Below are 12,843 nucleotides of genomic sequence, written 5' to 3' on the forward strand. Positions count from 1 at the left end.
CAGGCTAGTACAAAACTCATGGAACTCAGAATCCTCCAGCCTCTGCCTCTAATGGCTAGGATTAGACGCATGCCCAGCTCAGAAATACTTTAAGGCTCTTTCTCTGGAGTGTCAGACATTTTCTTAGCTGCCTGCCTCATGATATAAAAAAAGCCTTTGTTTCTGGGATGGTCTGAGTCTACAGCTACTGCTTAAAATGCAGCCCTGGAGTATCCTTTCCCTTTTATTGTTAGGGTGGGACCTGGAGCCTGGAAGTGTACCACCACTGAATTAATTGCACTCCAGCCCTTTTTGTTTTGGGTCAGGGTCTCACCCAGGCTGGCCTAGACCTCAAGATCTTCCTGCCTCTTCCTCCTATGTGCGGGACTCCTAGGCACAGGCCACCATGCCTGGTAGGTTTTAGATTCTAGAACCGAGTGCTGCTTCACTCCAAAGGGAGTAATACACCCCTGGGCCGAGCAGGAGTTCCTTTTGGAGTTGAAGATCTCTCCTCTGTTGGATCAGTCAGGGTTACCATTCTTGTAAGGTGGGACCAGGAGACAGAGCAATGGAAAGGGGCTGCCTGGAGAACACCAGGCAATCACTACGGTCAGGATTACCACTGACTGTGTCACTTGAAATTGGCCTGCCTGGGAAATGAACCACTGTCTCTGTTGCCTGTCTGGTAGGTGTCATGGAACTCTGACACCAGCTACTCTATTTTGATCTCTAGTTTGGTCTGCTGGGGCTCAGTGAAGAAACGTAGTCAAAAAGTAATGGGGTCCTGTAACTTTTAACACGAAAATGGTTACATCTGTTATTCCGTGGTTGTGAATGTTGGGGTGGAAGGTAATGCCACACATATGTGCTCACCGACACACGCCATATGGAATTATCATCACCTGTCATAGGGTAAGAACGCTAACATACCTGGCTTTAAGGGGTTTTAGAGAGTGCACATTAGGAATCAAGCTCAGAACACAAGACAAGGGGAATTCGAAGGCTTTTTACTTTTCCTTCTTTTTTTCCTTGATCTCACTAAGAAGCTCAGGCTGGCCTAGAACTTGCTATGTAGCCCAGGTTGGCCTCAAACTTATAATCCTGCCTTTACTGATGTGCTTTCCATCCATTTTGTATTGTTTGCCCAGCATGCTAAGACCCATGTAGTAAACAGCAGGGCCAGGGCAACTGCTGCGTGGAACTCAGGTTTGCAGCTCAAGGTCTCTCAAGGTTATTTGTGGAACCAGTCAGCTTGAAGCTGGTCAGGGTCACTGCTGTGTGCTGGAAGAACCTCAAACCTTGTCCCCATGGCAAGGAGAAACTGACCAGCAGGTAGTCCTGAAGACTGAAGATGGGTGCTGCACATGCCTGCTAGCTAACACTACCGAGACCAGGGATCCACGGCAGGCGAGGCGGGCAGCTACTAGTCCCATCTCACAGAAGGGCAGCGTGAGTGCAATGCCCCAGCCCTGGTCCCTTATCCTCACCAGAGCTCAGGTCTGGAGTCCTCTGTAAGAACAAAGATGCCCCTGGCACAAGGCAAAGGAACAGGATTGCTTTTTCTAATGATGTAGAGTAACACCTACTTATTTCTTAAAATGTTTATTATACATGCTGTTTTCCTGGAGAATCCAGGTGTTTGAAGTCGGAGCTGACAGGCACATTCAGCACGGTGAGGGTTAAGCCAGTGCCCTCTTCTCCTTGTAGGTCGCCATCATCTTCTTGATTTCAGCAATGGCTTTCCCTGGATTTAGACCCTGGGGAAAAGAGAAGACTGTCAGTAAGGTGTGACGGAGGGAACAGAGCTGGCCAAGTCCCTTCTCAGGAGGGGTGGCATGCAGATCCAGTCTTCGAAAGCCAGCAAGCCCACAAGGGCAGCCCTGCCCCCCCTTCTGATGTTTACAGGGGTCTGTTACACCGACTCCTGGCATGGCTCACTCCAGCAGGCAAACATGCCCATGGCAGACAGCATTCTCTGACTGCCCTAGACTCCCAGAGATACCCTGTCTCAAAACAAGACAAAACAACAACAAAAGAAATGTGAGATCTGAAGGTGCTGGGGTCTAAGCTGGGGAGGCTGAAAGCACAGCATATGAGGAAAGAGGGTGACCAGGGAGGCCAAAGCTCAGAGTCCCATGAGTCCCAGAGCAGCTAGACCTGTCACACTGGCTCAAGCAGATCAGTGGCCAGAGGTGTGATACAGCTGAGGGACCCTGGCTCTGTTTCTCACAGCACTGGCTTCTGGCAGCATTCTTGTCCCCTCCATCTCTGTCATCCACAAGTAAGACCTGCTGCCCCTCTTGGGACCTGGTAGAGTGTGTGTGACTAAGAACAGGGATTCCAGTCCCTCTCCACCTCCAGTGACTGTGCCACTCCGGCCCATACCTTGGGGCAGGTCCGGGTACAGTTCATGATGGTGTGGCAGCGGTAGAGAGAGAAGGGATCCTGCAGTTTGGCCAGGCGCTCCTCTGTGAAGTCGTCTCTGGAGTCGATCATCCAGCGATAGGCCTGGGAAAGCATGGCAGGGGGATGGTAGCTGCGTCAGCTGCTGGACAGGCTTGGCTCAGGAGTGTAGGAGCCTTGCCATTGCCCTGTAGTTCTTGCCCACCATGCAGGAAGGCTCCGAGCTCTTTCCTAACTCGGTGTGTTCATGATCATCATGAGCCTTTGATCCACCCTGTGCTTGGTACCTCGGTGCGTAATGACACGGTACCGGCATCGGCTCATTTCACAGTCCCAGGTTCTAATTAGTGAGGGCAGGCTGCGCTAAACGCTTTTCCCTCTCCTTATAGCACCTGCCTGTGCTAGAACCTGTCACCAAATAAATGGATGCTTTGTTTGGGACAAGGGTCTCACTGTATAGCCCTAGCTGGCCTGGAGAACTCAGAGATCTGTCTGCCTCTGCCTCCTGAGTGCTGGATTTACAGGGATGCCTCAGGACGCCTGGCTGGTTTGTTATTTTAAGGCTGCCAGCCTGGCCTTGAACTCATCATCTTCTTGCTTCAACCTCTCAAGGGCTTTGGATTACAGGCATAATGAGCTATCATAGCCATCATGGACTACAGGCATAATGAGCTATCATAACCATCATGGACTACAAGCATAATGAGCTATCATAGCCATCACGGACAGCTTGTCATTTTCCATCAATCAACACATCCCCTGAGATGAGCGAACTCACAATGGCTCACCACAGCCTGGACCTGTTCCAGCTGTGTTACCGAGACCTATGTGCTTTCCAACAACTCAGATCCTGGACAGCGAGCAAGCGGCACAGTTGAGTGTATCTGGCTGCACATGGCACGGTCAACACTATTCTGTGGTCACACAGCCTTTAGCTTCCTTTTTAATGGGAAAATGAGAAGCATGAAGTTGTCTTTCGAGTTGCTTCAGTCTCTGAAAGCACTGACCACAAATCTGAAAGGCAGGCTTCCTTCCTGCCTTCTGATGAGCAGCTGCCCCTCAAGATGCTTTCCTTGCCTCACAGCCCCAGCCCAGGGATCCAGTTCACACCAGTTGTCCAGTTGGTCCCTCCCTTTGGGATGGTCTTCCTTGCTACAAAGGTGTGGTAAGATAAAACCTCAGATTTGCTGAGAGCCACCTGACCAAGGCATTGGATGTACTGCATGTCACTGGACACCATCCCTCTACAGACAGCTGCCTGCAGCAGGTCACCATCCTCAAGGACTTGTGGCTGCTTGAGTTAGGGAGCACTGTACCTGCATGAGAACTGCAGGTCCCAGGTACTTGTCTCCGTTCCACCAGTAGCTGGGGCAGCTGGTACTGCAGCAGGCGCACAGGATGCATTCATACAGTCCATCCTGTGTGGAGAGAAAGGAAGTCAGAGACCAGGGACCAACACACGACAAAGTGCCAGCCTGCAGTGTGCTTTCTGGTGAAAGGGTGTTTTGTGGCAGTGTAATAGATTCATAAAAAAATACCTTGTAATGAAATGCAAACCTCTGCTAGATCAGAGTTCAGGGCCCTTACATCCAACAACAGTGTATATAGATTTGATAATCAATAACCCCTCACAGACCTAAGAGTCATGAACAAGTTCAGGTTCCCAACCAGCATGCAGTCTGCAGCACAGAGGTCACTTAAGTTCCTTGGCAGCCTGCCCCATGTCTCAGAGAAGACTGCTGAGCAGGCCTCAAGTTTCCACTGGGGCCTCTATCCTACAACTGCCCTCTACCCTGCTAGTTCTACTGCCGTCCGGAAAGCACCCTCGCCAACCATGACAGTAGGTTTAAGTAATGACCAGCTTCTCCCGATCCTCGATGGACTGCAGATACTGCTGCTTGCCCTCCTGGGACTCATCCTTCTTCTTCAGGTAGGGCTCAATGGATTTGTACTGTGCGTAGAAGTTACTCAGGTCCTGAGGGAAAGGAGAGGGCAGTAGGAGAGAGGTCAGCTTCTACCAGGGAGGGCTGTCAGCTTGCTGTCAGTTCAGACACTGCACTTTCCCTCCCTATGATAGTCAGAAACCAACTCTCAGAGGCTGAGATAAATCAAGGTTCTAGAAGGGGACATGGTCAGTGTTAGCCACACCAGCTGAAGACATGGCAACTGCAGTCCTTTCCCCCGCTGCCCCAAGTCAGGGAAGCCAGCAGAGAGAGGGGAGCTCAGTGCAAAGCCCACTACTGCTGCTTTCCTGCTGATCTTCCACACAAAGTCTCTGCAGTTAAGGCCAAGTCCTCTATTTCCGGGGCTAGTTCAATTCTGGGGTTCTAAACCCCTATCAAACAAGCCCGCACTCTGAGCTTCAGAAGGACTGATTTCCAGGCATGTCACCTCTCATTTAGATTCTTCAAACACACATAGGTCACACTGATGTGGACCTGGGAAGGGGGTTCCTAATGTCTCTGGGGATACTGTGGAATTCCCCTTGCCATGAACACAGGGAGTGTCTGATTGTAACGTATGCCACAGTAGCTAGGGACACCCGGACCTAGCCTGCTCTGGAGAACAGAGGGCAGGCTATGCTAGCACCACCCCTGCAGGACACACCTGCACCACCCCCAACAGGTGGGAGAGCCACAGACACTCACAGGGACTAGATCCTTGATCACATACATATGCGGAAGAGGGTAAATTTTTGAGACTTTGTTGAGGTCCGTGTCGATCCTACGAGTGCACGCCAGAGTGTTGCCTCCGTTGATGTTCATAGCACAAGAGCCACAGATCCCTGAGAGAGACACCAGGTGACCTCAGGCTCCCAATCCTTTCTTCTGGGCCACACTGACCATCATTAGTAGCTGCGCTAACAGGATGTCTTTTCTCCCTTCTCTTTCCTGCCTGGACCTCAAACTTGAACCAGGCCATGCGCTCTACCCACTAAGCTAAACCCTCAGTTCCTTGAAGCTCCAGCTGGCTTCTTCCATCTTTGATTACCCCAGGTTTCCACGGCTAGTGAGCAGCACAGCACAGACAGGGAGACGGCCTCTGTGCCGACTTCTGATGTCCACCCCGCTACAGGTCCTTGCAGAGTCCCGTAACTCCACAGGCCCATTTCCCCCTCCCCTGTATATTAAGTTCATGTAGTCACCTACCCATCTCACATGAAGATACAACAGCTCTGGCTCACAGATGGGCTTCACAGCCACAGGGCCACATGGGCCTCAAGGTACCATGTGATTTTTGCCTTTTGTGTTTTTTCTTTTTAATTATTGCTATTAAATTAATTTTATTTTTGCCTAAAATCATATTTTAAAACATTTTTACTTTTGTTGCATTATCACTAGCAATTACTCCTCCCTCCCTCTCTTTTTCCATGACAGAATTTCTCTGTGTAGCTTTAGCTTTGGCTGTCCTGGAACTAGCTCTTGTAGACCAGGCTGTCCTGGAACTCACAGATCTGCCTCTCTCTGCCTCCTGAGTGCTGGGAATAAAGGTGTGTCCACCACAGCCTGGCTTTTCTCTTTCCCTCTTTTGAGACAGGGTCTCACTATGTAGCCTTAGCTGGCCCTGAACTTGATCTCAAAGACTCAGAGATTTTCCTGACTCTGCCAGTCCAGTGTTCCACACCCTCAGCTACATATTTTCAGATACACAGACTAATGCAGAGCTGTTAGAGCAGGACATTGTCTTTCAGTCTCAAGAGCAGCGCCAGCACATCACCCCGTGACAAGTGAGAGTCGAGGAGCCTCAGCAAGAAAATCTCACCTCTTGCTAAACAAAGAGCTCATAGTGAAAATGCCAGCTAGCCTGTCTTCACTCATGGCAGCTAACAGGAACCACGAGACAGAGGAACCTCGAGATAAAGATCTCAAGGGGAAATCAGAACTTGCATCACAGTTCAAACTTTGGAAGCCATTTCCCAGGAAAAAGAAGGTGATGTACAGCGTCTCTGTACATATCCTCTATCCCCTTGCTGCCCACTCGGGCAACCCCTAAAGCTGTACTAGTCTCAGCAGCGAGTTATCTCACCGTGCTGCAATTGCTCTCCAGGCTGTCCCCAGCAGTGGCAGCCAAGACTCTCCGGAGTCAGAATCCCAGCCAAGGTCTAGCGATAACGAAAGTTATGCTCACCTTCTCTACATGATCTTCGGAAGGTCAGAGTGGAATCTATTTCATTCTTAATCTTGATTAGAGCATCCAACACCATAGGTCCACACCTGATAGAGAAAAGGCCTCGGCTGCATTCACAAAGGTAGCATCCTTTGCTACTGTACCATGGTCAGAACACCTAGATGCATGACCCATTCAGTACCACATCAGCACCAGATTTTTTTCCTACAGTTTTACTTCTTACTTGCTTAAAGGTTTAATTACTGCAGTTATTTTTTTATTCTTTTGTGTGTATGTGTAGTGTATGCATGTGGAAGGCAGAGGATGCTGTTTAGAGTCTCTCTCTAATGCTCTGCTTTATTCCCTTGAGACAGGACCTTTCAATGAACCTGGAGCAGCTGCTTTTCAGCTAGGTTGATGGTCAGCAATCCCCAGACCTGGACCAGCCTGGGTCTGCTCCCCCAGGAAATACAGGAAAGCATCGCCTGGCTTTCTCCATGGGTTCTGGGACCCAGACTCATGCTTGCACAGTTACCACTCTTACCCACTCAGCCATTTCCTCAGCCTGCTTTTCTCTTGTTCTGTTTTTTTGAGATGGTGTCTCACTAGGTAGTCCAGGCTGGCCTTGAAATCAAGATCCTGATTTGGTAGTTAAAATAATACAGAACCACCACAAGAAATATGGTAAAGATAATAAAAGAAAATGAAACAGTCTAGAGATGACTGAGCAGTTAAGAGCACATGCCGTTCTTGCAGAGGACCTGAGTTCAGTTCCCAGCGCCCATGTTGGGTAGCTCATAACTGCCTGTGACTCAGCTCCAGGAAATCTAACATCCCTGGCCCTGCATCTGTGAGTCTCCATCTTCACAGCCTCTAAGTCTGTTTTTATTTGTTCATTTGAGACAAGGTCTCAGGTAGTCCTGGCTGGCCTTGAATTTGCGATGTAGCTGAGGATAACCTTAATTCCTGGTCTGCTTCTACTGGCCAAGTGATGGGATTATGGGGTCTGGGTTACCATACCTAGCCAATCTGCTTCCTTCACTGTTTTTTTTTTATATATATAATTAGCAATCCTAGATCCCACCAGATTTTACTGAGGAGTGTTAATTAATGTCTCATTGTTTTTAGCAGGTGACCAACACGGCAGGTCCAAGCACTGGAAAGAGGCTGCACACAGAATTTAGGATTCCTCTTCACTTCTTTCCAGGGTCCTCGCACTTTCCATGTCCCCTGCTTCCCCTAGTTTTAATCTTTCTGTTGCTACGCACGCTGGGGCCTGACCTCATGGAGGAAAACTATGCAGCTCACAGTGGAGTCCACATTCTCCCAATATTTTTGTTTACTGCTGGTCACTTTCCAGTGCCTTCAGGTCATTCCTATCTGCTCCCTGGGGTCAGTCTGATTAAAGCCTATTCTAATATTCCTGAAAGGAAACGCAGTAATGCCTAACTAGCCACATACTGAGGTGGGTTTTTTTTTTGTTTTGTTGTCTGTCTGTCTGTCTGTCTCTATCTATCTATTTTACTTGAGACAGGGTCTATGTATCTATCTTACTTGAGACAGGGTCCCACTATGTAGCTCTGGCTGTCCTGTGGCTCATGCAGACCAGACTGGAATCAAACTTTTTACTTTGTTTTGTTGTTTGTGTCTGTCTGTCTGTCTGTCTGTCTGTCTGTCTGTCTGTCTGTCTCTCGTCTCTGTCTCCTGAATGCTAGGTGTGCACCACCATGTCTGGTCTGGTTTACTGAGTTTTGATTTGTACGGTTTATCTCTAATTATTTGGCAATATTTTTTTCCCTTAATAAAACAGTTACCTATGAGTGTGATTTGGGGCTGAGGATGTAATTCAGTTGGCAGAGGGCTTCTATAGCATGCATGAAGCTATGGGTTTAAATCCCAGTACCTCACAACTATAATCCTAGAATTTCGTAGGTAGAGGGTGGAAGATTGTAAGTTCAAGGCTTTCCTCAATTATAACATGAGTTCAAGACCAGCCTGAGCTGTAAGACTCTCTCAAAATAAAAAACAGAAAAAGAGAAAGAAAGAAAGGAAGAAAGAAAGAAAAAGTAATTGGAAGAACACAAGGAAGGAATTTTTCAGTGGTTGGTATCTGGTGTTTATCTTTCTCAAATAGACATCTACCTGACTTTAAAAACAGAAGACAGATTCCAAAACATTAGAAAATCAGGTTTTTATGTCTCTTAGATCCTGAAAAGTATGTCCCTATATCAAATTATGAGTTCCCCTTTAGAGAGGGGGCATAGCTCAGTGGTAAAACGTAACATACATGAGGTCCTGGGTTTAGTTCTGGCACCACAAACCAGACCTAACCATGAACCAAAGCATACCTTCCCGGCCTGCTCCTTACCAAGCACCTGGCTGGCACAGACACTTACTTATTCAGATCAACTTCGTAAGTCTGCATTCGGGGTTTATCTCCAGTCTTGTCTGGGTCCCATCGGTAAATGGCAAATTTTTTGACTCGGGGAGCTGCAGCAGCAGCTGTCTGTGCCCCTCGGCAGGCCTGAAACTTGAAAAAGCCAAGAAAAAGAAGAAAGAAAAACATTTAAAAATGCAAGATACTTCTTTCCACTTAGCTGGCATGATAAATGTGTTACTGGGTGAAGCACGCTGCTATGCCAGCCATGGCTCAGGGCATAGAGACACAGAATTTAGTAAAACAAAGCCTTGTTTCCAAGGAACTTATTTTAAGGTGACAGCGAGACAAAAACGTGTCTGAAATACTGCACAGAGTGACCTAGTCTGAAAAACCAATAAATAAATAAGAAAGAAGCAGAAAAGAAAGCACCCCTCCTAAACCCAGGGAAAACTCATACTGAAAAAAAAAAAAAACCTGGTAAGGAGAACAAGATAAAGAATGCCCGAACACATAATAAACGTAGGGAACAAACAAGTTCTGCCCCGTGATGGCCCTACCACACCTCAGCAGAATGAAACCTCAGCCACAGGCCCTTGGATCTACTCCCCTTGTTGGGAGTGCAGGCATGCCCCACAATGCCCGGTTCATGTGGTGCTGTGGACTGACAGACACGCATCATTACGCCCAGCTTTTATGTGGTTTCTGGGGAGCCAAATTCAGGTCATAAGTCTTATAAAGTGTTCTTACCAATGAGCCATCTCCCTGACCCCTTTAGTTTTAGAAAGGGGTTTCCAAATGGCTCTGAACACACTATGTAGCTGAGGATGACCTTGCACTTCAGAGTGCTTAAACTGTAGGTGTGGACCTTTGCGGCTGTCTGAGGAGCTGGGACGAGAACTCAGAACCTCATGCTTGGTAAGAACTGAGCTCCATCCCTAGCCTTGTCCTCCCCTCACATGACACACCCCTGGAGGTGGGCAGGTTACATCTACACCTCTCGGCACGCCTTGTGCAGGCCTCTGTGCACAGACAGCTTCTGACACAGGCTTAGCAAGGACTGAGCCAATGCTGAACAGTACACAACACCCAAGCTGGCTCATTAAACGGTGTTATTTAGTCACACAGGCTGCTGCAGTGCAGGCTGTGTCAATCACCCAAGACGCTGACTGCACTCCCTGAAGCCCTGTCCCCTATCAGCAGGTGAAACGAGGCAGAATCCACAAGCTTTCTGTGGTCCTGCTACTGGGAGGGGACGAGGACTTTGATGGAGCCAATATCAATTATAAACCAAGTCTCAATTTGTCTACAGAACGATACAAGACATGTCTCAAGGTGGCTAGGGCATTTATGGTTTGCAGGTTAAAAAATGCTCCCCTACCTGAGGCTTAAAATACATTTAGGGGCCTGAAGCTTAGGAGGCGGAGGCAGAAAGATCAGGAGTTCAGGGCCAACCTGGGCTACACGATACTATTTCAACACCACCACCCCTAAGAAAAAGAAAGTGGGGGGGAGGGGAAGCGGGTTAATATATAAAATGAAAAGTAAATTTTTTTTAATTAAAAAATATAAAAAGAATCTTTTAAAAAAAAGAAAGTAAACATGAAAATTACATCTCACCTCCCTATCAATCTGCATAAGCACCAAGGGAAGTTTTTTCCTGGGAAGAAACCCCAGCCCCATTGCCCCATTCCACCCATTCGCTGCAGCTGCAAGACACTCTTGGCTAATGTCCTCTGATATATATATATATATAATTTGTTCACTTGAGACAGACTTCCTGTGTAGGCCGGTCTTGAATTCTAAATCCTCTTGCATCCCCAGCACTGGGACTCCAGGCGTGTGCTTCACCTCCAACTCTCCTGTGCTATTTCAGAGGAAGTGAAAGGGAGGTAACTCATCTTAGCTCACTTAATAATAACCTTGTTCTTTGTTTTGTTTTCATTAGGAGGGCAGAAGTCATCACAACATAGTTACTGGGTAAGGACATAATTTTATGAGTTTTAACAAAGTAGTATTACCATAATTAGAGTATTCTTGCCCATCCAAAATGGTCTCTTTTTCATCATCCCATGTCCACTTTTTCACTCAAAGTAAAGACTTTTGGTGTTGCCAGGAAGTGGTGGTGCACTCCCATCACTTGGAAGGCAGGAGCAGGTGGATCTGTGAGTTGGAGGCCAATCAAGACAGCCAGAGGCTAGCCTGGTCTAAAAAGTGAGTTCCTTTAAAAAATAACCTGAGATAGCCAGGTGCAGTGACGCACACCTTTAATCCCAACGCTCTAGACGCAGAGGCAGGTGGACGTCTGTAAGTTGGAGGCCAACCAGGATGGCTAGATACAATGTAAGACTCTGCCCCAAACACACACACACACACACACACACCCGGGGACCGGAGAGTTAAACTGCTCACAACCTGTAATTCCATTTCTAGGGGCTTCTGCGCCCTCTTCTGGACTCCACAGGCATATACTCACACACACATATACATAACTAAAAATACAAGTAAAAACAGGTCAGTAAGATTGTACTTATCACCAGCCTGACAACCTGAGTTATATGCTTAGAATTCACATAACGGTGGAGACAACTGACTCTAGTTGTCTTCTGATCCCCACATGCACACCTAGGCACGTGTGTACCCCCATACACTAAATAGAGAACACATGACTATTTTTTAGTTTGGAAAAATTATAGACCACATGCATCTGTAACAGCACTGAGCTTCTTTCCTGATGGAAACACCTGGATGTCTGTTCTACCACAGCCACCTCGCCATCCTCACTCTGTAGCACCCAGGGACCACCATCTGCTGGCCCTACAGTCAGTTTGAGGTGAACCTCGGCATTATAGAAACGTAACTGCCTAATGCAGGGGCCGGCTGTTTTTGTTTTACACTCAGACTGGCCCACACTCACTATACAGCTGAGAATGACCTAGTGTCCCTACTCTCTGGCATTCAGCTCCCAAGTTACGGGATTAAGGTGGGCATTACCATCCCTGGCTTTGGTTGCTTGTTGTTGGTTTTTATCTGTGTGTCTTTTTGAGATAACAGCTCCAGTGCAGCCCAGGCTGGCCTTGAACATGTGGCAAGCCTCTGGCTTTTGCTCCCGAGTGCTAAGACAATACTACACACCGGGTTATGGTCCTACAGTATGGAAGGTGAATTCTCCAGTACCCTCAGAGGGTGGTAAGAGCCCCCATGCTCAGCTGATACCCTCCAGGCCTGCTGGGATGACAGGTTACCTGCAATGGAGCCTCACATCACCTTTCTCCTATTTAAATACTTGTTTCTACAAAGACATTTCATCAGGTACACTTTTCAAAAGGGACTAGGTTTAGACTGAAATTGATATAGGGTTTTTAGATTTATTTAGCCTTTTTTTCCCCTTTAGATAAGGCTTCACATAGCTCAGACACACCTCAAACTTACTATGTAGACAAGGACCTTAAACCCCTGATCTTCCAGTCTCCACATTCCAAGTGGGTTACCACCCATGGCTATGAATCAGCAAGAATCCTGTTGTTTTGAGACAGGGTCTCACATCTAGACCTGGCTGTCCTGGAACTTGCTAGTAGACCAGGCTGGCTTTGAACTCACAGAGATCTGCCTGCCTCTGCCTTCTGAGTGCTGGGATTAAAGGTGTGCGCCACCATGCTAGTCTATTTCATATTTATTCATGTGTATGCAGAGCGTGTGTCACATGGTGCCTGTGGGGGCCAGAAGAGGGCAATGGACCTGTGAAAGCTGAAATTACAGGTAGGTAGCTGTGAGTGACAGGTGGCTCTGAGTGACAGAACATGCATGCTGGGAAATGAACTGCAAGTGTTTTTTTTTTTTTAAAGATTTATTTATTTATTATGTATACAACATTCCTTCCATGTATGTTTGTATGCCAGAAGAGGGCACCAGATCTCCTTATAGATGGTTGTGAGCCACCATGTGGTTGCTGGGAATTGAACTCAGGACCTCTGGAA

General features: G+C 47.6%; 1 protein-coding gene across 1 annotated transcript in view; it reads right to left on the reverse strand.

The window, feature by feature from the left end:
• Positions 1 to 1,565: 1,565 nt before the first annotated feature.
• The window catches only part of Sdhb (succinate dehydrogenase complex iron sulfur subunit B), a 15,372-nt gene continuing 4,094 nt past the window's right edge, over positions 1,566 to 12,843 (reverse strand). Inside the window, exons 2-8 of the mRNA XM_005352919.2 lie at positions 8,886 to 9,019; positions 6,511 to 6,596; positions 5,031 to 5,167; positions 4,241 to 4,357; positions 3,699 to 3,800; positions 2,365 to 2,487; positions 1,566 to 1,736 (exon numbers count right to left, since the gene is read on the reverse strand). Coding sequence (XP_005352976.1) covers positions 1,659 to 1,736; positions 2,365 to 2,487; positions 3,699 to 3,800; positions 4,241 to 4,357; positions 5,031 to 5,167; positions 6,511 to 6,596; positions 8,886 to 9,019 — 777 coding nt within the window. The 3' untranslated portion in view covers positions 1,566 to 1,658. The remainder of the gene's footprint in view (positions 1,737 to 2,364; positions 2,488 to 3,698; positions 3,801 to 4,240; positions 4,358 to 5,030; positions 5,168 to 6,510; positions 6,597 to 8,885; positions 9,020 to 12,843) is intronic.

Source organism: Microtus ochrogaster, chromosome 10, assembly GCF_000317375.1.
Source record: "Microtus ochrogaster isolate Prairie Vole_2 chromosome 10, MicOch1.0, whole genome shotgun sequence".
Taxonomy (NCBI): domain Eukaryota; kingdom Metazoa; phylum Chordata; class Mammalia; order Rodentia; family Cricetidae; genus Microtus; species Microtus ochrogaster.